The 26,252-nt window shown below is 38.7% G+C and overlaps 1 protein-coding gene across 1 annotated transcript in view; it reads right to left on the reverse strand.

Moving 5' to 3' along the window:
• Positions 1 to 26,252, reverse strand: part of LOC122805642 (hypoxia-inducible factor 1-alpha-like) — a 515,864-nt gene that overhangs the window by 119,766 nt on the left and 369,846 nt on the right. The window contains exons 8-9 of the mRNA XM_044075934.1: positions 6,656 to 6,803; positions 4,169 to 4,374 (exon numbers count right to left, since the gene is read on the reverse strand). Coding sequence (XP_043931869.1) covers positions 4,169 to 4,374; positions 6,656 to 6,803 — 354 coding nt within the window. The remainder of the gene's footprint in view (positions 1 to 4,168; positions 4,375 to 6,655; positions 6,804 to 26,252) is intronic.

Raw genomic sequence — 26,252 nt, forward strand, 5'->3', positions numbered from 1 at the left:
CGGGCCAGTGTATCGACCTATCTGGCATAGAGGCTGGTTATTACTGTCCCAGTACCCTGAGGAGACCTATCTGCATAGACATGGGGTGGGATCATACTGCGGTTCGTACATGACTGCATAGGGGACATACATACTTCGCATCCCACACGGTTTCTCTTGTTCAGGGGTGGTTCATGCCTTTAAGACATGGTTGACATTTTCGGGACGGTCACCCAGCCCATTGCTGGGGGTGTTGCAGTCCATACAGCCTACCTCGTCCTGGCAAAGGGCTTCATAACATTACCCCTCAGGTAACGCGTTAATGAAACCATTGGCTGGGATGTGAACATGTACATCACAGAATGTGTTGTAAACTGTCTATGTGACACAACCCACATGGTCATAGTTGCATGTCAGACCAACTGCCTGTCACAGGTGGTGTCCCATGGTGCCATTCCGTGGGTGCACCCCTGTCATACATCTACATTTCCACGGTACAGGCACACACGGCGGTGTTATGGGTAACATTGTTTGTAGATGCTTGCAGAACAGATGCCATACTGGGACGGACATCTGACACAGATATCCTTCGCAGGGGCCTCCCGGATATGCATATCTGCTGTCAGGGACATGTCCCACAGCTGACTGGTACATAATGCAAAGTCATACCTGTCGAGGGTAGTAGGTCACCCCTGTACAACGATAGGTGGCTGTCCACACAGCACAGGGGTGACTACCAGGGATCAGGGACAGGGTTTGTCGGTCGCCTTTCATTCAACACACACATTGCTATCGTGGTTCTGTGGGACTTCTACATTGACCACCTGTATGTGCAGGGAGTCACATCTGACTTCACAGCCCGACACGCATACACGGTCACTATATAGCATAGAACTTCACTTATTTGCCTAAGTATGAGCTTATTGTTGTGGCAGTTTGGTAGCTTATTCTGTTTCTTGGGACATTTAGGTATTTCAGTTACGGAGATAACCGATTCAGGCTACAATTACATTAAATACGGAAATCATTATGACCTACACTCTTCGCACACTTCCCGTTTTAATGCTTTATTTCGAACACGATGCCAATACAGGACTGCCCCTCGCAAAGTGGGACGGTTGGTGACCTTAGTCGCTACTCCTGTGTCGGTGCGGCGTGCTGACATGCTGCTATACACCTTCTCTGACTATGCACACTCACAGTACATTGCTGTACGGACACGGTATTACGCGTATCCTTTGTTCCTTGGACAGGTACATTTCGGCCGCGTGGGTTTTATTTGCTTCTCTGTTTAGTTGGGACGGGTACTTTGTTGCATACTCTGCGGACATTTCATTCTGCACGGGCCATGGCTGCAGCCATTTCTATTCTGGGCGGACTATGGCAGACAGCACGTTAGGTTGCTCTTCGCCTGCCTGCTTAAACACGCCTACTGACGCATCCTACTTGGGCTCGCTCACGTACACTACGCACATGCCTGTGGTTACGGTGCACTCTCATTAATATGCATATGGCGCTACTGCGCCGGCTATGCAATGCACCGCCGGCGCAAGCCTTACGCCGGCCTTGCGCCGAGCTTCATGAATCCCGGGGATTATCTATTATTTCATCAAAATCAGATAATATAATGTCTAAAATATTGTGTCTTCCAGTGGCTTCACTGACAAATTGGATAAAACCATTCTGCCTTAATAAATCTAGAAATTCTTGTACAAAAGAAGAATGTGAGAACCAATTTCTCTCAATCAACATGAAGATAATTTAAGTCACCTAACAAACTAATTCTTGGGTAATATAAATATTCAAGAAATTCTTGATATGAATACATGAGGCTTCTCTATAACAAATAATAAAGCATAAGTGGCTGACAAGTGGATTCACATCTATTACTAAAATTTCTAACATCTTATTAGTTGATATCAGATTAGCTCTCAGGGTTTCATCTAACAGAATCATGACTCCACCTCCCTGCTCACTTTCTCTTAAATACTCGTGTTTATTATAACCAGGAAAGTCTGCATACAGGTATCCCTTGAGTCGATAATGCACGTAACTGATAAATTTGGATTCGGAAGTGGCCTTAGTGTTTTCACTACAAGTTGGGATTAATCATCTGTCTTTTATCTACCTTTGAATGGACGTGTTTGTACAACATGATCTCGTAAGAGTAGAATCCAAGGTGAAAGCGTTTAGTTGTTGGTCGATTTGCTACTCTGTTTGTCATTAAAACAGTTTTCAGTTTCCAGCAAAGTGTTGTGACTGTTTTTCTTCATTTTTTTACACGTAACTGAAAAATTGTCAAATTCTGATTTACTTTTAGGTTCATCTACCTTATTTCCTAGACTGTATGCATTACTGAATTATGCATTCAAAGCATGATCAGGTCTTTTTGTCTTCTTGAATTGTGATCTGATGAATAATTTATTCTAAAAAGTAATATCTATTCTCTAATTGTCCTGAAAATATATTCATCCTCACAATGACTTAAATGAATGTAATCAGGGGAGAAAAGGTTAGAATTACCACTCATACTTTCCCAATAAGTCAAGATAATAAGATTATAAGGATAGGATTCTCAACCAAGTACTCTACACGTATGCCTTTGTGTAGGCATAGCCATTATAATCAGGTGATGCAAAATTTTAACTTAAACTAACTCTTAAGTTGTCTCCACTAGCTCTATTATTTCCAAAATTGACTTCTTCATGTGATTCGATTGTATATATCTTTAATCATTTGCACCACAATGTATGCCATATAATCCATGTATCCTACCATTAACTAATCTCCTTATAGCTGAGGCAAACTCATTAAGTTTTACAGCCAATGAAGGGACTGTAAACCAGTAATACATCTCCTACCAGACTTCAGCAAAGAATCTCATAATACTAGAATCTCATCTTGACTAGTGTTTGAATTATAAACACTATTGTTTACTTCCATAGGTCCCATGTAATCTTCTGTTCTCTCTTGCTTATTATTTACAGAAAGTATACATTCCCTCCTGGGGAATACCGTCATTGAACTTAAAAGTGACATCTTCAAATGAAAAGACATTCCCTAAGGTAGTATTGCAAACTTGTTTCTTCCTGCATACACTTTTAACTCCTTGTATTCCTATACTATATCACTTGTAACACCAGAGTGACAAACTGGTCATTATCTAACTCCATATTAGATAAAATCACCTTTGAGGGTCCTAATACTATATTAACCCTTCCCTCTATTTCCTCCAGTACATATAATCCTAATCTCACCTGTCAACTCTTTTTGAGATAAATGGCATCTCCACTGCCCTGTCTATTCTTTTTGTTTTCCGCTATAACTTATTGTTTATAATAACCTCTGGATACAAAGTAGGGGGTGCTTCATTTGCTAGAAATTGCTCTGCATCTTCCTTCTTCTGTTGATATTGTGTTAAAAGAATCAATTCATTTCTTACTCCTCTTTTCATCCATTTTAGTTCTAGCCCCTTCCTTTCTTTTCATACAATTTTTAAGTTTCCAGGTGATGTTCATTGTTTGTTTGTTTAACTGTTCCTTTACGAGTTTCTTTCCTTCTTCAGGTCACATTTTTAGTGACATTAACAAATATACCAGGAGAGTCTTTTTTTAAGAACAGACATAGCACCTGTCTTCTATCCAACCTTCCAGAAAATTAGGAATAGTTGTGAGAAAGGTACAACTATTAACCTGATCACTACTACCTAATAATTTCCCTTCAATAACTGAAACAGTACTGCATGCAATTAATTGATTAACCTTGAAATATGCACTACCAAGTTTTTAAGTACTTAAATAATTATATTTCACTAAATCTTCCAGGGCATGCTTGTTTACGTCATTCGTCATGAGCTCAGTTACCACAATCTAACTTCTTAACAGCTAATTCAAAGTATACTAACAATATTATTTCACTAAGTTTTCTCTCACATTTTCCTCTATTGCACAAATATTTGTTGGTACATTAAAAACATAAAATACCTTACACCATCTCAAAGAGAGCATGTATAATATATCTGATGTTATAAGTTCAGGAGATGTTAATATGCAATATTTTTAGCAGAGGCTCTTCCTCAGTACATGACATGGCAACTCAGTGACATCATCTCTCTACAGTCCTTCTGTAAGAGAATACTGCAGAGAAAAACAGTTTAGTTCATCTGTATTTATTTGTGATTCTGACTTACCTCCTTGACTGAAACTTTGGGATGTGATGGTGTCTCTGGGAGTCGATACCATTTTTGTTTGATCCACTGATTTCTTTTGCAGCTTTTCACAAGGCAAATGATTTTCTTCCACCAGAAGTGTGTCTTTGGTGTTCTTTGATGGGGATGACACAGGAAGATGAGCTGCTTGTTCAATGGACAGTATCAAATCTGTCTCCATTGGACCACTGAAAAACACAAATTTTAGGTAATTCCATATAATTCCATATTATATATATACATATATATATATATATATATAGAGAGAGAGAGCGAGAGAGAGAGAGAGAGAGGCATACACACACACGTGTGTGTGTATGTGTGTGTGTGTGTGTGTGTGTGTGTTTGTATATTTCTGTGTATGTATATATATATATATATATATATATATATATATATATATATATATATATAGTCCCCCTTCAGAAGGTTGAACTTTTAAAAACTCAACTTTCATATGGCCAAGACCATATGATTGAACTTTTACCAAAACGTAGTGCGATCTTGGAGTTGGTATATTTAAATGGCGGGGAGTGTGGAGTGTGTAGGGTTGCTTGCCCCCTGCTAGCACTATTTATTTATTTATTTTCACATTTTCGAACATTCAAATGTTCGATCATATGGTCTCGGCCATATGAAAGTCGAACATTTGGGTGTTTGATTAAGTGAAATAGACCCATATATATATATATATATATATATATATATATATATATATATATATATATATAAAAATAAAGATTTATATGTTAGGCTAATGACCACTAGGGTCTTTATAAGCCTAGACATGCAACCCAAATGTGCCCCAAATGTTATATGTTTTAAGTATTTATATAGGGGTGCTCGTTGGTTATGACATGATTTACTGACTGCCTCTTTCCAACAGATATAGGTGCCAGACCAGGGGTGAATTTTCAATTTCTCATTAAATGGTCCAAGTTGCACTTAACTAGTGTTAGGGTAGCACTATGCTTCAAATGGATGAGGAGGATATTCCAGAGAATGGGAGCTCTCTGAGATACATATCTATCTTTCCAGCATGCCCTATTTATGTTGTAAGCAAAACTTAGGTATTTAGATCTAGTAGTTCTGAGGCTGTTTGCTTTGTAGATGTGCAAAAGGTTCATCAGAATGGGGTCCAAGGATAATTTGTATGTCATACATACATCTATCAGTAGTCTGCAGGAGACCAGTAAAGAGATACAGGTTTGAGGAGATCTGCATAGGACTTTGTGTTTATGTCCTGTATTCTTTTTGTAAGGAACTTTTGTAAAGGTTTCAGTTGCTGTATGTGTCTTTTCAGATACATACCAAAGGGGGCATTATACTAAAGGATGGGTCTGATGAGGGCTAAATACAGTGTCACAATTATCTCCCTGAACCTAGATGCCATGCCCCAATTGAGCAACATTCAAGGATTTCCTTACCACTTTGGATGCATGCTGTTCAAAGGCCAGGTTACTGTCTACATGTGTTCTCAAACCCCTGACTTGTGTATAAAAATGTGTGTGTGTGTGTGTGCGTGTGTGTGTGTGTGTGTGTGTGTGTGTGTGTGTGTGTGTGTGTGTGTGTGTGTGCGTCTTTGTATGCATGTATATATATTTATTTTATTTAACATTTGTTTACCAGGATTGTCCTCCTGGGTGACAGACCATTTTCAACAGAGGCCCAGGGAGAAAAGCTCCAGAGACAATAATAAAAACAAAAATTATCATATCAAAGAATACATAGCGACATAGTTAAAAATGTACAGGGGTAAAAATTAAAGTACAAACAAATTAAATATTTATTGAAAATGACAAATACATACACACTGAGGGTTATGTAGAAGTACAAATGATGCAAACTCAGGAGGTGACACCACGGTGCAGGCACAAAACACTTTAATTTCAGTAAAATCCAAGATGTGAGCACTTTCACATTCCTACCATGAACACTTCATCAGACATATTATGTTTTTTTTGTTTCTTACACTGTTTTGTTTTTGGACCCACTACACCTGTTTAGTGGGTTGTTTTGAGACTCCGGAGATACCACGGAGATTACTTGTTTTTTTGTTTTAAATTATTTCATACTTTGCTTTAAAATATTCCACAGAATTTCAGCATTTAGATCTCTGAAGATTTCCACTGACTTTATTCTTCCAAGTACATTTCTATCTTTTGATAATTAGTTAGCACAACCTGGATTGTTTTCTTTTAACCCCTACTTTATCCTTGCATGCCACAAATGAGAGCATGTGATGATCATAACCTCGTAAAGATCACGCAAAAATAGATTTCTAAAAAAATCTAGAATGCATAGTCTATTCATTCAGATGTTCCTTTAATGTGGAAATATAGTTGAAAACATTTTAAACTGAACTCAAGATTTGTGTTAAAGCTGACATCTATGAGAATAGTGGTAGGCTTTTTGAAAAACAGTGACTGAAGGGTTCTTTTAGGAATTACTGAGAAAAGTGACTCTTACCTGAGGATATAGTTCATGCAGATGACACAATGTGGCTGAGTATTGCAGCCACTGTAGATCACTGTGGCATCAGTCTGCATCCAGATGTAACCCCCGTGTTTGGCCAGCATCCGATACTGCCTCGTTGACACTTGACCTTTGGTGAATACTGTCAGGAAAAAAGAAAAACAGTGTCCTAAAGTTTATACATTACTCACCTTGGAAGTGATAAGTTTAAAAGTTTGCATTATGTATCCTGACACAGTGTGATGAGAAAAGTTATATACTAAAAGCTAGCCATGGGCAGTGCTTTGTGAAAATAAAATTATACAAGCAACACCACTAAAACTATTTTAGATATGAAGCACTCTCCCACCTTTTAGAAACATATTACTTCTAAAACAGAAATTAGTATGAACTGTATTTTGTCTTCAAAATATTTTTTTACAGATTCTGTCTTTAAAGTACAAATGACTTGGGAAGATGCATTAAACTATAAAATTACATTTGCTGAATGGTCATTGTGTTGTCATTGGTTGTTTGCTGTGCTTTTAATAAGAAATTTTGTGAGCTGGCTCAGAGATTCTTTGGAAAGTAACATTAAGAGCTTTACTAGATGTTCACTTAAGTGACAAACATCAGTGATTTCATCTTGAAGTCCTTTGGGAGATACTGGCAAGATTTTTGTCCCAAGGTTTGGCCAGATGATGGCCAGTGTATTATACAATATTTCAGAGGTGGACCCATTCTTCATCTGAACTGGGGCCAAGTAAGGGTATATCAGTTCATAACCACATTCTGTAACTTTTCATTAGTTATCATAATAATTACCAAAAACGTCCATCTATTTTGTTTTATTTTACTTCCAGTGGGAACAATATTAATTACTGGACATTTGTATCAAAAGACTAGTGTTTCTATGCCATCTGTCAGTGGTCTCCACTATGCTTATGATTCTGCTATTCCTGTACATATGAAAAGTGGCCTTCAAGTTGCATTACCTGTATTTACTGAATTTTAATAAAACGTGAAACTCTTACTCCAAGTCAAACAACAAGGAAGTTCTTTATTATCCTGCTCAGGGAGCTGGAAATGCATCTTTACTATGCATCGGTTAGGGACTAAGCTGGGGTAGGGGGGCAGTCAAATACTTTCCCTGCATTGTTAGGTACATCTGTCTAATAGTGGACATAATAGATTCAGCACTATGGAGATACTATCTCTAAAAGCTTCTGTGGTGTAGCTTTACCATCTTTTACCTACTAAGACATCACAATACAGCTGGATAATGTCTTGCCCTTCTAGCCCTTATTGAAAGGGGTCAAAATGTGGTATTAATTATGCAAGTTTTGAGCACTTACAGTTTGGGATCTTGTGGCTAGGCAACAAATAGTCCACTGGATCAATAGCCTAGTAGAAATCTATGAACCTATAAAATGTGTCTGCCATGGCTCTTGTTTCATGTCCTGAGGACCTAAGGATAAATGAACGTAGTCTTTCTGCTTATTTCACAAAGGATAATGTACACATTGCTATAATTCTAATCATTGCTATCTTGGGAACTACTTTCTACAATTGTAAGCTTTACCTCCTTTGTAAAACAATGACTCACATCACATTAGCAACCAGGTCCCCTTTTTAAGGGTTACTGTATATGTACACTATCATATTGGTATAACTTTAAAAAGTTATTGTTGTGCTTGTCTGCTTGCTTTAATTGTATTCATGGTTTTGCAATTTTTATACCATGATTTTACTTCTGATGCAATGTCTGCTGTTAATGTTATGTAAATTTCATGGTGACATTCATATTTCATTGTTGTGTTATCTGCTGTTACTGTATTGTCTTGCTCACGCAGTCCTGGTCATGGGTGAACAGGGTCTTTGGACCAGTCCACTTACAAGGTTAACAAACAGTGAATAAATGAATGAATGAATGAGTGAATGAATGAATGAATGAATGAATGAATGAATGAATGAATGAATAAGTAAGCTCCTTTCTTTGGAGACATGATCTTGACATGATTCCTGAATAAAGCTCCATCATACCCTGTGAAATTGAACTAAACTGTTTAGAGCTGACAGATTTGTCCTTAGCAATATTAGTTACTACTTTCATTAGGCAGGCCTTAATCATGTTTCAACTTCATCTTTTATATCAGTATCAGGACTACAGATGTGGTCACTAAATACTGCTCCATGAAAGGGCTGACTTCATTTGGTCTCACAAGTCTTTTGAGGATCTCTAAGTGATCTACACAGGAAAGAACAGAGCCAGCAACATTTAGTATGCCTGACTCTGCAGTCAGGCACACTGATGTCCCACTCACCATGCTAAACAAGGAGAAAATTACAGTCAGCTGCCTGTCGGGTGCCAGGATCCGCCACATAACTCATGCACTCAGGTCACTCCACAACAAATACAGATATGACTCTGTCATTGTCCATGTTGGAGTGAATGACTTGAGACTTACCTCCCTGGACTACATGAAAAGAGACATGGAAGAGCTCTCAGATCATGTGGCCCAGGCAGGTATGACCCTAGCCCTGAGTAGCATCCTGCCTTTGCCCAGAATGATACCATAATATAAGGACAAAATGATTGACCTCAACAATTGGCTAAGCTTCTGGTGTCATTCAAAGGGGATCCAGTATCAGTCTGCCTGGGACAACATAATCAACAGACCACGATGCTTTGCCAGAGATAGTCTGCATGTGTCGCCCCTGGGATTCAGGTTACTGGCTAAGGCTCTTGCCACCCCTATAGTGCCTTTTTTAGGCAAAGTTCAAAGGACAAAACCACCACCGTAACAGATGCAAGCATGCACAATCTGAAGGTAATGCTACTCAATGCTAGAAATCTAAACCTCAAAGTGCACTCTCTTGAGGCACTCCTAAAAATGGAGAACATCAATATCTGTGCAGTAACTGAAACCTGGTTCAAGGCTCCAGAGAGCATAACCTGCAATACCAGGCTACAACTCTTACTACACTTTACGATCACCAAATTAGGATCAAAACACTAAAGGTGGAGGAGTGTCCATATACACCAAGGATATTCACACCACTAGGTTAGTTGCCCAACATGATGCATCTGAAATTCTCCAGGTGGAACTAACACTAGGTAAGACTGCAGTCCAAATTGTAGCTTGCTACAAATCCCCCACCATGCCCCAAGATTCTCACTATACCTTTCTAAACATACTGGAAAATATTAATGTACAACCAAACACCCTAATACTTGGTGATTTCAACTACCCTGCCATTAACTGGGAAAACTATTGTGTACCAACACCTTTGCCCAACGGTTCTTGGAATTTATAAATTCCAATGCCCTGGATCAACTAATCCATAGTCTCACCAGGGGCTCCAATATCCTAGACCTAGTCATTACCAACATGGGAAATCAATGCTCCACACCTATGGTCACCCCCTTGTTGGTCATGACAGATTATAAGCTAATCACCCTTAACATCCACATCCCACCCCCACCCCCTAGAAAGTAAACCTCCATAAAAAACTTCTCCAAAGCCAACTTCATGCTTCTCAAGTCAGAAGTTACAAACTTCATGACACCCATGCAGATGGGAACTGAAAGTATGACTGCTGAGTCCTACACTAAGGCACTGTATGATCACATCCACTCATGCATGAATCATGCCATCCCAAATAGAACCAAGATGCTCTCCTCCAAAAAAAGGAAGCCAATCTGGTGGTCCACTGCCATAAACAAACTTTACAGCAAAAGGAAGAAACTGTTGCAGAAATGAGGAAAATCCCAGGATGCAAAAAACTCACTTACCAGCCTCAGTAAGAAGCTGAGATTCCTCATAAAATCCTCCAAAGCTAGTTACGAAAATAAAATTGCCAAAGATTCGAAAGACAACCACAAGGCATTCTATAACTATGTCAAGAATATAAATGGCAATGCTCTCAGATCTGCTCTGAGCTACAACAGAATGGCATTAAATATACTGAGCCCAAGTATATTGCCAATATCCTGGCAGATCGATTCAGTGCAAACTTCACCCTCCTCTCACCCCCTAAATGGCCCATCTCAATATCGAAAGATTGCCAAATTCCTGTAATAATGGCCACACAGGTAAAAAACTCACTCTCCAAAGCTAAGAATACAACATCCATGGGACCAGATAACATCCTGGGCTGTGTACTACATGAACCTAAGAAAACGCACAAACAATAACAAATTCAAAAGACCAAGTACTGCAGTAGTCGAAGTAATAAACCAAATGACCAAGTACTACATGAACTACAAAATGAACTGATACCTCACCTAAGTGTCATGTTTAATCATACCCTCACCTCAGGCTTCATGCCCACTGAGTGGTGCACAGATACGGTTATCCCACTCCACAAGGGAGGATCCAACTTGGATCCCGGGAACTTCCGCCCCATCAGTTTGACGAGCCTGATCTGCAAGGGCATGGAACATATCATCATGGAACTTAAAAACAAAGACATTGGCAACCTTCAAACAGTGGACCCCACCCAGTTTGGGTTCGTGAAGGGCCAATCTTGTCTCCTGAACTTGATTGACTTCTTTGAATCAGTCTCCAGAGCTGTGGATGAGGGTAAGGCAGTTCACACAGCCTATCTGGACCTCGCCAAGGCTTTTGACACCATCCCCCACTCTGGAATCATAGATAAACTTACTAAGCTGACATGTGACAAGTGGAGTGCCTCAGGGTTCTGTCCTGGGACCTCTCTTGTTTGGCATCTACTTCTCTGAAGTACAGGCCAACACTAAGGGACTCTGGCTAACAAAGTTCACAGATGACTGCAAACTGGGAGCCATTATTGAATCCACAAATGATGTGGATACTCTACAAAAGGGCCTTACAGAAACAGATGCTTGGTGCCAGAGCCATGGGCTCAGGCTCAATGCCAAGAAATATATAGTTAATCCCTTTGGGAAAAACATGTATCCATGAATTACCACATAGGTGGCAGTACACTAAACACCGAAAATGTGATAAGAGACTTAGGGACACAGGTAGACAGTGGTCTCACATTCAATAACCACATCGCCACAACAGTCAGGAAATCCTTCTATGTGGCACACCTCATCACTAAGGGCTTTTCACCCAGAAAAAAGGAGGTCATTGCCCCACTGTATTCATCCCTCATTAGACCCATTAAAGAATACAATGCCCCATTTGGTATGTACCTGGGTACATGGGTACCGACAGCAGTTATCCACAGATCTCAAAGTAACAGCACATATGTTTAAACATTCAGGATAGTATAGATACAGGCAGTCATGACAGTATGCTGTCAGTACCCATGTATTCCTCAACAACATACCATGGGACCATGCTGTAACTTATTACCTCATTCATGTCTCCAATCCATACAGTCAGGGAAATCTGCCCTTCGCCTTTATATTCCTATTGGCCTCTAGGTGGCAATGGCTATGCATGAACATGTACTTCATACCCCAGCACTGCAGTATACTGTACATCACATCAGAGATGTACTCCATACCCCAGTGCTGCAGTATACTGTACGTCGCATCAGAGATGTGTTTCATACACCCGTACTGCAGCATACTGTACATTGCATAAAATGTACTTCATATCCTAGTACTGCAGTATACTGTACATCACATCAGAAATGTACTCCATACCCCAGTACTGCAGTACACTGTACATCGCGTCAGAGATGTATTTCATACATACTGTACATCGCATAAGATGTACTTCATATCCCAGTACGGCAGTATACTGTACATTGCATCAGAGATGTACTCCATACCCCAGTGCTGCAGTATACTGTACATCGCATCAGAGATGTATTTCATACACCCGTACTGCAGCATACTGTACATTGCATAAAATGTACTTCATATCCCAGTACTGCAGTATACTGCACATCGCATCAGAGATGTACTCCATACCCCAGTACTGCATTATACTGTACATTGCATCAAAGTTATACTTCATACCCCAGTACTGCAGTATACTGTACATTGCATCAGAGATGTACTCCATACCCCAGTACTGCAGTGTACTGTACATCACATCAGAGATGTACTTCATACCCCAGTACTGCAGTGTAGTGTACATCACATCAGAGATGTACTTCATATCCCAGTACTGCATTATACTGTGCATCGCATCAGACATATACTTCATACACCCATACTGCAGCATACTGTACATCGCATAAGATGTACTTCATATCCCAGTACTGCAGTATACTGTACATCGCATCAGAGATGTACTCCATACCCCAGTACTGAAGTATACTGTACACCACATCAAAGTTATACACCATACCCCAGTACTGCAATATACTGTACATTGCATCAGAGATGTACTCCATACCGCAGTACTGCAGTGTACTGTACATCACATCAGAGATGTACTCCATACCCCAGTACTGCAATGTACTGTACATCACATCAGAGATGTACTTCATACCCCAGTACTGCAGTATACCCCAGTACTGCAGTGTACTGTACATCACATCAGAGATGTACTCCATACCCCAGTACTGCAGTATACTGTACATCGCATCAAAGTTATACTCCATACCCCAATACTGCAGTATACTGTACATAGCATCAGAGATGTACTCCATACCCCAGTACTGCAGTGTACTGTACATCACATCAGAGATGTACTTCATACCCCAGTACTGCAGTGCACTGTACATCACATCTGAGATGTACTTCATACCCCAGTACTGCAGTATACCCCAGTACTGCAGTGTACTGTACATCACATCAGAGATGTACTCCATACCCCAGTACTGCAGTATACTGTACATTGCATCAGAGATGTACTTCATACACCCGTACTGCAGCATACTGAACATCGCATAAGATGTACTTCATATCCCAGTACTGCAGTATACTGTACATCACATCAGAGATGTACTCCATACCCCAGTACTGCAGTATACTGTACATTGCATCAACGTTATACTCCATACCCCAGTACTGCAATATACTGTACATTGCATCAGATATTTACTCCATACTGCTGTACTGCAGTGTACTGTACATCACATCAGAGATTACCTCCTTACCCCAGTACTGCAGTGTACTGTACATTACATCAGAGATGTACTTCAACCCCCAGTACTGCAGTGTACTGTACATCACATTAGTGATGTACTTCATACCCCAGTACTGCAGTATACCCCGGTACTGCAGTGTACTGTACATAACATTAGAGATGTTCTCCATACCCCAGTACTGCAGTATACTGTACATCACATCAGAGATGTACTTCATACCCCAGTACTGCAGTATACTGTACATCACATCAGAGATGTACTCCATACCCCAGTACTGCAGTGTACTGTACTTCACATCAGAGATGCACTTCATACCCCAGTACTGCAGTATAATGTACATCACATCAGAGATGTACTCCATACCCCAGTACTGCGGTATTGTACATCACATCAGATATGTACTTCATACCCCAGTACTGCAGTACACTGTACATCACATCAGAGATGTACTCCACACCCCAGTACTGCAGTATACTAACACCTCAGGTCTGTGTCTTTGTTGCAAGTCAGTTGCTACAAACTGTTGTGTATGGGCTGCTGCTCCTTTTTTGTTTGGCATTTAAAATTGCAGACCATCCACACACACCATAAGTAAATAGTAGTTTGCACGATCTGTATGCAACTGAGATTAGGTTCCACACATGTCTATGGATCTTTATATTTCAATGAATACATTCTAATGAAGTGAATGGGTGACATAATATGTTAAATTCTAATTTTGGGTCTTTTTTAACTCCTGTAAGCTGATGCTGTTGTTTAGCTGCATTATACCCAAGAGCACATCACCTTTATGGGCATATTGGTGAGTTGCTTAAGTCTTCATGTTCTGTATGTCTACTGTTATATTCCCATAAATATCAGGCTCCCATGCACGCAGTGTTCCATCAGTTCTACACTTCATTTACATACCTTCTCCATCCCTTGAGCCTTCCAGGTACACACAATAGTGCAAATACCTTCCTTTATAAATTATGTGGGGCTCTTTAATTTAGTTTATACTATCCATCAGGCTTTCTTAGCTGTGTACATTGTTTATGCACTACTCTCTTATCCTTTTTTTGCCAGAAGGAAAGCTATCGCTGAGGTAATGGCCCATTCCAGGAAGAAATATGTTGCTAGTTGGGGTGATTTCTTAATCTATATATGATTGCAGATCAGTTAAAAAAACATGTTGAGATAGCTTACTTGGACTGGTGGGGCTTCATCAGCCATTTTACTTAATTTTAAACAAGACAAAGGTATTGTTCATAATTGTAAGAGACTATAGCATCGAAAGAGAGACAAGTTCAGCCTCAGTTACATGGATGAAAGAATCAACTGCATATACAGATTCTCGAGAAGATTAGCCATACATGTAGGTGTGTTATAAATTAGATTGTGGACATTTACTGTCCTTACACAAGTACTTTTATGCTTCCCATAGACTGCATTTTATATTTCTTGGTCTGTACGTTGGATGTGTCAAAATGCAGGATGGAGGAGTAGCTAGTGTGGCCATCCAAAATGGCTGCATAAGCTGGGAGCTCTGGATGATCAGAACAGCTTTTAAGTTTAAAATAGCATTCTGAAATAAGAAAAGGGTGATAAAAATAAGGTAGATGAGCTAGAATCAAATATAAATCCAAAGGAGGTGTTCAGAGCAGCCCTGTAGCACAAACATTAATGCATGCTTTTTGATAAGCTGACCGGTTCAATATTAAAAGGCACAATCAGAGAAAAAATAGAAATGGAAGCTTTAAAAGGACAGATACAAGAGCTGAAGAGTGACCTTGGGTGCTAAGAGCAGAAGTTAGTGAACTAGAGTTCAGACTGAAAGAGCTGCATAACAAAATGAACTGTCAACAGGAGAAAATAGATAACATGGAGAGCAGGTGTTAATGCTTCAGCATAAGCATGCTTAGAGTACCATAACATAGAACGTGTACCTGACATGATGCCTATACGACTTTGTGATACCTGCTCATTTACCGCTTAACCAGCTTAAGTCACTATGTCTAGAAACATCCTGCATACTTAACAGCTGTAAACATAATGCCTCTTCAAATGCATGAAAGAATTATTCTTTGTTTATCTCAACTTGGACTATGTTTGTCTTATATTTGTAAGCAACTTGTATTTGCTACTATTATGTTTTATCTATTTTCTAAATCATGACAGCTGGCCATTTTTAAGATATTTACTTACTTGCCTTATAAAACATTTCACTTGTTTGAGCAATTACAGACATATTCCTTTTTACTAATGCATAACAGAATTCCTCATTATCTGTGCAAAGTTTGTAGTCACCTTATTCTGTGAATAACTGACTCCAAAAGACAAACCTACATCTTTGTGATATTCTTTCATTTACTACTTAAAAACACAACAGATTTATAAAGATAGTGTCATGTATTGGATAAGTGATTACAGACATATTACTTTTTTAAATACATGACATAATTATTCTTTATTTATGTCAAATTGGACTATGGTCATCTTATTTTGTAACAAAAAAAAAAAAAAAGTCATGATGCAGTTACAGTATAGTCACCCAATTATTTCATCACTTTCAAGAAAGGACCCTGCCTTATTACAAGCTATCTCCAACAAGGCCTGCTGATTCATCTCTCTACCGCCCCAGACTGAACATTAATGCTCAGTCCTTAAAATAGCTTCTAGGTTAACGTTTAACTACTTAGCCAAAATTTATGTTCTTACCCAGATGGCAGATTCACGGGATATGGATGGCATTTGAATAAAAAGGCACAAAGAACAGAGGGTCATAATTGGTAAAGATGACTGTGAAGGCAGTAATTAAATTACAAACAAGACATATACAAAGTAAAATGGGGGTGTGGAGCTGGACAAGTTATAGTACTAGACTGCAAACACAGTGACAGCAGAAAATATACAGGCTGCGAAGATGCAAACTAAATATAATGGACAGAAGTGGTCAAGAAGGAGAAATAATGGATTTTTATGTATATAAAAAAAAAAAAGAAAAGAAAAGGCAAACCTGGCCAAGTTGTGCAAGGACAGGAGGGAGATAACAGAAGCCTGGGAAAAATTACGTGTGCAAAGAATGCATGTGTCTGTGGCAATTTCATTGTTGCTTAGGGTAACCATTTGAAATGTCAGGACCCACTAGATAGAGTCCCAAAACATGTGGAGACTAAATAGCCAAAAAAAGTTAATCTCCCAGAATATACCCTTTTCTCTGAGGTATGGTGATCTCGGAGTTAATATATATATATATGCTTGGGAGGATGGGGGGGGGTCTTGTCCCTTTGTAAAAAAGACATTGAAAGGACAAGAGCGATATTTCAGGCTCACTGTTCTCCTGCATTTTTAGTGCCAGTTCTCTGGTAATTGGCTGGGCTTGTAATAGTCTGTTGACTGACAGTCCACTATTTACCTATGAACCTATAAAAATAAAACAACAATAACACTATTTGGTGCAAAACATTGACTCAATAATTTGGTTTATTTTTGTATAAATAAAACCAATACTGATCACATATAAATAGTCCAGAATGTAAATCTGAAGAAATTGTTACACAGCATAACACCTTTCTACATTCAGCTTAATAAGGTTAGTGAAAATGACAATCTGAAAGCAGTGCCTGCAAGAGATAAAATGTACAAGTGCTACCTCCTTCTGGCTAAAAATATAATCTCCAGTGAAAGAAAACTTTCCTAAAAAGAAAGGAACCACATTTCATTTATCATTTAAACCAATTAAATGCTACTGCTTTACATTCCATAAGGAGCACTTAATTGAGGGCCTTTTACCTTAAAATCATGCTTGTCAACAAATGTCATAATGTAAGGCCATAATATTATTTCTGTGTCTTTAAGCAATATCCTTTTGATTTCACCTTTACTTTAAGCTAATGTTTTGCTTTCCTGATGAAGAACATTTGAAAGGGTTACATAATACTTTGTTGCCCTTTAATGAATGTAAAATGGTGGTTTTCTTTTTTGTGTGGATGGATTCACTGCTATGATTAGTAAAGCTTTTTTATTAAGCTCTCGCTGTGCATTAAAATATCCATTTGAAATGCCAAGCACTTTTGTTTATTTCATATTGTTTATTTATTTCTGTCCATTTTCTTTAAGAATTAGGTACCTGGATAGAAGAAGGGAGTATGGAGGCAAGCTGCAGTGGAAGTCTAAGCTTCTTACAGCCTCCAGGTTAATACTAGGCTAACTGCCCTTATGGGCCATTTTAAGCCTAGCTAAATATCAGATCTGGAAATCAAACCCTGCAGCTTTTGTCTGTAAGGTAAACACTTAAACCATTATGCCAACCTCCCACTCTTTGCGGGTATAACTGTTATGTGTACTGATAATACTGCTAAACGATAGTGAATGTTATTGGGAAGGAATCAGGTTATCAGGCACATGCTCTAATGTAACACATTACTCTAATATTATCCCACGGGTGCAGTATTTAGACATACAACTGTAAAGATTGGAAATTCTCAAATAAGCATATTTTTCTACAGACAAAGTAGTCTGTCCACTAAAACCCAGTGTGATATGTTCATATTTAAGTACACAGACATAAATAAACACTTAAGGGTGACAACAAATTTTAACAGAATTATAATTGTATGCATTTGTACAGAGCAAAACATATTTGTGAATCTTTAATATAAAGTCTTTGGTTATGAAGTCTCATCTGTGTTTCATACAGCTACAATGTACTATTCTGACTTATTTTGCACGACACATCTGTTGGACTCACTTACAGTGTATAGTGTAATTCTAGGAAAATTAACATTTTTTCCTCAAGAAAAACAATAATCAGTATTACGCCTCTGTACATTAGCATTATAATAGCTCTCTAGCTTACAACATTACTGATATACTATGTGTAGAGCAGAGCGTGTGTATGTAACTTAAAGAATAATTTCCAGATGTAAGCACACGCATATAAATAGTGAGCATGTGCAGGCAACAGTGCCATTTTTGAGAGAACAGCCAGAGTGTTAACACATATGAGTGTGGTAGTCAGTCTGTTTATAATTGTATTTAAGTTTGTTACTAAGCCTCATTCCTGATGTGTTTATGTGTAATAAAGCTGCTTGAACTGAATCCACAACCACTTGTCTGTTTTATCCTGACCAGACAAGCAACATGGTATGTATGCAGGATTGAGAGTGCAACTTCTTCAAGAAATGAGGTGCAGAGATGAAGATGAAGGTGTATTGAGCAGGTTGGGTGATAACAATGCTCAAATGATCAAAAAGGGCCAGAAACAAAGTAAAGGTAACAAAAACTTGCATGAGGGATTTATTTTGCAAAGAAAATGAAACGGATATTCGTAAGGCACAAAATGCATTACTAATTAAATGAAATGTTCGAAACTACAATATTTGATAAGCAGAAATATTCACATGACTCAGAATTACCTTTGGTTTGCATAACGAGTATGTTTAAAGTAAAACAAGCACAAGCAAAGTATAATGAGCATGATAAGAGGTTAAATAGGCATAACAAGTAGAATAAAAGGGCAAAGTAAGATTAAAGGGCAAGGCAACTGCATGTTTTTTAGTAGAAGACTGTGTTTGGGGTATAAACTACTATTTTGCATTGGCTGAAGCCATTCAAAGCATAACTAGACTTGGTTGAAGTATCTCAAAGTGTGCAAAGTGTTTTCAGAGTGTGTACTTTATTATGGTGCAATTATTTCAAAGAGTTTGTTGTGTGCAAAGTACAGTTATATTGCAAAGTACAGTCAAGGTACAGCCACTTCAAAAAGCTTTTTGTGCTGTGTCCATTTATTCACAGAGTGCCACCATTTCAAAGTGTTTCTTACACTGTACAGTTTTATTTCTCAAAGTACAGCCATTTTTAAAGGTCACTGTGCTGTGTACAGTTTATTTGCAAAGTGGATTCATTTTGAAGTGTTTATTACCCTGAGCTTCTTCTGCTGTGTACAGTTTGTCCACAAAGTACAGTCATTTCAAAGTATTTCTTACACTGATAATGAGTGGTTTCGCAAACTACAGTGATTTTAAAGTATTATTATGCTATGGAGACTTATTTGGCAAAGTGCAGTTGTTTCAATCTGTTATGATACTGGGCATAATTACAAGTTCTGGCATAAAATTCTGGCATGTATTTATGTGTGCGTGTTTGTGCATAATTTCAAGCACCTTCACTACTATGTGTTGATATGGCAGAGACATTTTGCAGACCCAGTCCACTTGTGTTTGATCATAATATTGCAGAGAATTGGAGAGTATTTGAGCAGGAATACGGTATTTTCATACCAAGCAGCTTTTTGTAACAAAGATGCATGCACAAGGGCATTCATTTTGCTTAACTTAGCTAGGTCAGAGGCCATTGAAAGAGAGCATTCATTTGTGTATGCACCAGCAGTATATGCAAGAGAGGGAGAAAACCACCATATTGTTGCACTGGCTGAATCAAGGGAATACCCTGAGTGCTTGAAATGTAAATTTAGAGAAATGTGCAACCCCCAGACAAATGTTATATTAGAGAGGCACCTATTCTATACAAGAGACCAAACGCCAGGTGAAACTTTTGCAGCTTATATCACTGACTTATAAGGCTAAAACATGCAGTCTGGTGATTTGAAAGATGAGTTAATAAAGGACAGGCTTGTGTGTGATGTTAATAATGCTGCAGTGAGAAAGATTTTGCATTGTGATAGTGATTTAAAATTGAGCAAAGCCATACAGATTTGTCAAATCCATGAGCTCACAGAAAGGCACACAAAGTATACTTACAACTGATAACAGCTTAGTTTCAGCAGCCTCTAGAACAAGCATAGACAGCCTGAAGCACATGGCAAGCAGAAGCAGGCCTAAGCTCATGGCAGCTGCAACCCATGCAGGTTTTCCTGTGAGATCCTGTAACTTTCTAGCAAGTTCCAAGACTAGCTCAGCAAAACGGTCATGCTCAGTGTAGTATAAGGGTGAGTCAGCAAAACCCAAGTAAAGTCTTATTGTTAACTGTTGTAATTGTGTTGCAAGGCATGGGTCTAAAAGAGAGAGGTGCTTAGCAATTGGTCAGCAATGCCACAAGTGTAAAAAAACGGAACCTCTTTCAAACATTTTGTAAATCAAGTCAACCTCATTCAGTTATTAAGAAAGGTCACTCAAAAAAGCAAACTAATGATATAGAAAGCTGCAATCCTACTTTCTATGTAGATGGTGTGTCAGTGGTCATGAAAAGGTTAATGCAGTAGATTTATTTGCAAAGAATAAAGTATTTTGTACTGTCCTGATCAATGGTAAGCCATGGAGTTCAAAATAGACACTGGTTCAAAGTGATGTCAGCAGAAACATTTGCTAGAGTGAGAGCTGGTGAGCAACTTAATTTGGCCAATTGTGCAAAGCTTGTTGCTTATGGCGGTGAACAGATTCAAACCGAAGTCAATAGTGTTTTCATGCTATTTGGCTGGGAATAGTTACAGCTTGTAATTTTATGTCTAAAGTCCTATGTAGTCATTTTTGGGTCTCAGAGAAAGTTTGAGAATGGAGCTGCTTTCTTTTACCAAAGAAGTACATTACGTAAGCGCATGTCCCAGTTCCAACATCACTGATGTTATTTTCTTAGAGTATGCTGATGTTTTCAATGATAATCTAGCCAAACATCCAGCTGTGTACTCCATGAAAGTAGACCCAGAGGTCAGTCTAGTGATCAGACCAGCAAGGAGAATTCCAATAGCTATGCAGGACAAAGTCAAAGTCCAGTTAGACAAAATGGTGCAGCAAGGTGTGATTTGTCCAGTCACAGAACCAACTGAGTGGGTGTCTTTCATGGTAGCTGCTCACAAGAAAAGTTCAGATGAAATCAGAATATGCATTGACCCAAGAAACTTGAACAAGGCATTAAAGAGACCTCATCATCCTATGCATACAGTCGAGGAGGTTGCCGCCCACATGCCAAATGCCACTGTTTTTTTCTGTCTTAGATGCAAAGAGTTCATTTTGGCAAGTAATGCTTGATCACAAATCTTCCCTACTGGCAACATTCAGTACCCCATTTGGTAGATACAGATTCCACAGGATGCCTTTTGGAATAAATTCTGTCAGCGGAGTCTTTCAGCATGCAATGGAGCAAATGATTTTGGGCTATCCATGTGCTATAATAGTTGATGATTTACTGGTTGGAGGTAACAGTGAAGCAGAGCATGACAGAAACCTCAGGAAAGTTCTGGACAGAGCACGTGAAGTGAACTTAAAGCTCAGTCCTCTGAAATTTAAATTCAGATTACCAGAAGTTACTTATGTAGGTCATTTATTTACCAGTACTAGCTTACGACCAGACCCTTCTAGACAAGCCGCCATTCTTGCAATGCCAGCCCCAGACAATGTTTAAGCCTTACATCGATTTCTTGGTATGGTTAATTATTTGGACAAATTTATTCCTGACATATGAGTTATCGGCACCTTTAAGAGAGATGACACGCAAAACTGTTGCCTGGTCATGGTTAGAACGACACCAGGGAGCATTTGATAATCTCAAATAGCAAATTGCCAACCTGCCTAGTTTGAGATTCTATGATGTCCACAAACCAGTACTTCTTTCCTGTGATGCTTCAAAGTTCGGTCTTGCTGTAGTTATTCTTTAGGAGGGCAGACCTGTTGTTTATGCATCTAGAACTCTTAGCCAAACTGAGATGTAGTATGCTCAAATTGAGAAGGAACTTTTGGCAATTGTGTTTGCATGCTCAAAGTTCCATGGTTTAATTTATGACCAAGCTATCCAAATAGAAACTTATCATCAACCTCTAGTCAGTATTTTAAAGAAGCCTATGCATACTGCTCCAGCAAGACTACAAAGAATGGTACTTGGATTACAAAAGTACAATTTCAAAATGGTCTGTACAAAAAGCAAACTTCTTTATTTGGCTGATACCTTATCCAGATCACCCAGAAATACCACAGAACAGCTTGATGCAGAAAGTTTTGACTTTGATGTCATGGTAGTGCGTAATTTTTCTACCACAAAATTTGATGAGCTAAGAGATCATACAAAGACTGATCCAATGTTTCAGAAACTCAACCACTTCATCAGTGTTGGATGGCATCAATGCAATCTTGTATACCACCAGAAGTACAACCTTATTTCCATACAGAGATGAGATGCTGATGGAAGATGTTAACATTTTCAAAGGTCCAAAGGTTATTTTTTCCTACTTCCTTACAACATGAATGTATTCAGATTTTGCATCGTGGTTAGCCATGTTCCAATTCTACCAAAAGAAGAGTGAGGGGACTAGTATTTTGGCCTTATCTATCAAAGGACATTGATAGAGTGATTTCCTCTTGTTCAGTATGCAACAGTACTAACCCACATTTGCAAAAAGAGCCACTTCACCTAAGCCAGATTCCTGAACTACCTTGGTCAACAGTAGCCACTGACATATTTGAGATGAACAATCAGCATTACTTTGTGTTGGTAGACTCTTATTCGAACTGGTTTGAGATCAATTTGCTACCTAACCTAACATCCAATGCTGTTATTACTAAGATGAAACATCATTTCTCAGTCCATGGTAGTCCACACAAAGTTATTTCTGACAAAGGTACCCAGTATACCAGTCAATTGTTTTGGAAATTTGCAAAAGAGTGGGACTTTATTAATGTTACTAATAGTCCAGAATACCCACAGTCAAACGGCCTTGCTGAACATGCAGTGCAGAGTGCAAAGCAATTACTAGGAAAGTCAAAGCATGACAATACCGATATCTTCTTGAATTTGCTTAATCTCAGAAATAAACCCCATGACAACCTACTTGGTTCGCCCGTTCAGAAACTTCTATCTAGGCAAACCAGAACAACCTTGTTTATCAGTTTTAGTTTGTTGGTGCCTAATGCTAAAAACAGCAAAGCAATCAAAGCCCAACTTTTTAAGAATCATTCCTTTCAGACATCCAGCTATGAAAAAACGAGCAGATTTCTTTATCCATTGAAAGGAGAGACAGTGAGGATGAAAACAGGAAAATGCTTTGATTGAATCAGTCAAGTGAAAGGTATATGTGCCGAGTCGAGATCCTACTTAGTGAATCTGAGGGTATAGGATGCAGGAGAAACTGCAGGCATCTTCTTGCTTTGTCAGAAATGATATCACAGCACTGTACCTGTGATACAGACGCTAAATCTCAGAGCAGCCTTGACAATGTTCATACCAAAGAACATGTCTCAATATCCATTCCCATTCCTGATGACGTCCCAGTTGTCCCCAGAGTTGAACATTCCTTGAAGAAAGTCCCCATGGCTAGATCCAATTCTAAATTTTATGTTAAATTATCAGGTAGTATTTCCAGACCTAGAGTAAAATACACAGCAACCTGGAGATGATTGTTTTATGTGTGTAAATTTGTATGATTGCATGTCAAAAATTAGTTCTGTATAATTGCATGTCAGAAGATCATTTCTGTGTAATTGCATGCCATTGAATACTGTCATTTAGTATATGATCTATTTCTCAAAGAGGGAGGATGTAGCACAGAGTGTGTGTATGTACCTTTAAGAATAATTTCCAGATGTAAGCACATGCATATAAATAGAGAGCACATGCAGGCAGTGGTGGCATTTTGAGAGAACAGCCAGAGTGCTAACATGTATGAGTGTGGTAGTCAGTCTGTTTATGAGTTTATTTAAGTTTAAGTTATAAAGCCTCATTCCTGATGTGTTCGTGTGTAATAAAGCTGCTTGAACTGAACCCACAACCCCTTGTCTGTTTTATCCTGACCTGACAAGCGACACTATGCATGAAATCTGAGGAAATGTCTAATACCCTAAAATAGTTTATACAAAATTTGACATGCAATGCTGGCACAAAAAAAATTCTGCTTCTCTGGCAAAACCAAAATATGCTGCTTGAAATGTGTTTGCATGTATATGTATATTTATATGTATATGTATATGTATATGTATATGTATGGATCCCTATCATATGATAGAAACCTCATCTGACTGAAACGCATTTGACTGAAACCATAAGACTGAAATTTCAAAAGACTGAAAAGTCACTTGACTGAAACCCATAAGACTGAAACCATAATACTGAATTTCAACATACTAAATTGTAAACTGGACCATATAAAACCAGACTAGGTGGGGGGCTGTGCCCCCCACACCCCCCTAACTATATATATACTAACTCCAGGATTGCACTACAGTGGGGAAAAGGGCATATACCTTTCATGTACCCTACAGTAGTCTGCATGCTTCTACTACTATGCCTTTTCCCCACTGTAGTACGATCCTAGAGTTAGTATGTATAGTTGTGTGTGTGTGGGGGACAGAGCCCCCCACATTGGGGGGTGTGGGGGCGTAGCACCCCATCTAGTCTGGTTTTATATGGTCCAGTTTAAAATTTAGTATGTTGAAATTGAGTATTATGGGTTTCAGTCTTATGGGCTTTAGTCAAGTGACTTTTCAGTCTTTTGAAATTTTTGGAAATTTCAGTCTTATGGTCTCAGTCAAATGAGTTTCAGTCAAATGAGCATTCTATCATATGATAGGGATCTATGTGTATATATATATATATATATATATATATATATATATATATATATATATATGTGTGTGTGTATGTGTGTGTGTGTGGATCTACTTCAGTGGATCGAATTAACAGATAACTGAAATTTACATAATCATACTTTCAAAGCAGTGAAACGTTACATTGCTGAAACTAAACAAGAAACACAACTGTGCATATCAGACAAAAGGTGCAACTTCTGAATACAGATCGTGGACACAGAAAAAATCAGCTACTACATTTAAATATGTAATTTAACAAATATATATTTCTCAACACCATTTTTGCAGGGGGTATGCCCCCCCTGGAACCTCTATGTGGTGGGCTGTGCCCCCCACACCCCCTGCAAATTATATATACCAACTCTGAGGTCGTACTACAGTTGGGAAATGGGTACATTTCCCAATCCTCACCATACTACTGAACCTCTGACTAGTATCTGACATGCACGGTTGGTGTTTCATAGTTCCTAGTTTTGGCAATGTCAACTTTCGTTGTTTTGAACTTACGATCTTCTCATCTCAATGTTTTCAATTTTGGTCTTGTGTTCTTTCAATAAAGTAATATGGATCCATTTATATATATATATATATATATATATATATATATATGTGTGTGTGTGTGTGTGTGTGTGTCTGCGCGTATGTGTGTGTGTGCGCACGTGTGTGTGTGTGTGTGTGTGCGTGTGTGTGTGTGTGTGTGTGTGTGTGTGTGTGTGTGTGTGTGTGTGTGTGTGTGTGTGTGTGTATGTGGAGTTTGTGTATGTCTCTGTGATCATCGTTAGAGCTATGTTGTCTGGAGTGTTATGCTCATGGGATGGTCACCTTTGGCATGTTTGTCTGATGTGGGGATTCAGTCAAATAGAAATCTAAAATCTATTCTCTGTTCATTTAATAAATGATAGAAATTTACTGAGAACAGAGGCATGGGAACCCACTCCTGTATCTAACACTGTAGGTAATCTTGACTAACAAGGACCTAGGAAATGGATAACAAATACAGTGTGCAGGGCTCAGGCAGAAAAAGGTGCATGAAGCTTATATGGGGGTTGTACCACTGGCAAAAT

The sequence above is a fragment of the Protopterus annectens genome, chromosome 6.part1 (genome assembly GCF_019279795.1).
Source record: "Protopterus annectens isolate FY-2018-M chromosome 6.part1, PAN1.0, whole genome shotgun sequence".
Lineage (NCBI taxonomy): Eukaryota > Metazoa > Chordata > Ceratodontiformes > Protopteridae > Protopterus > Protopterus annectens.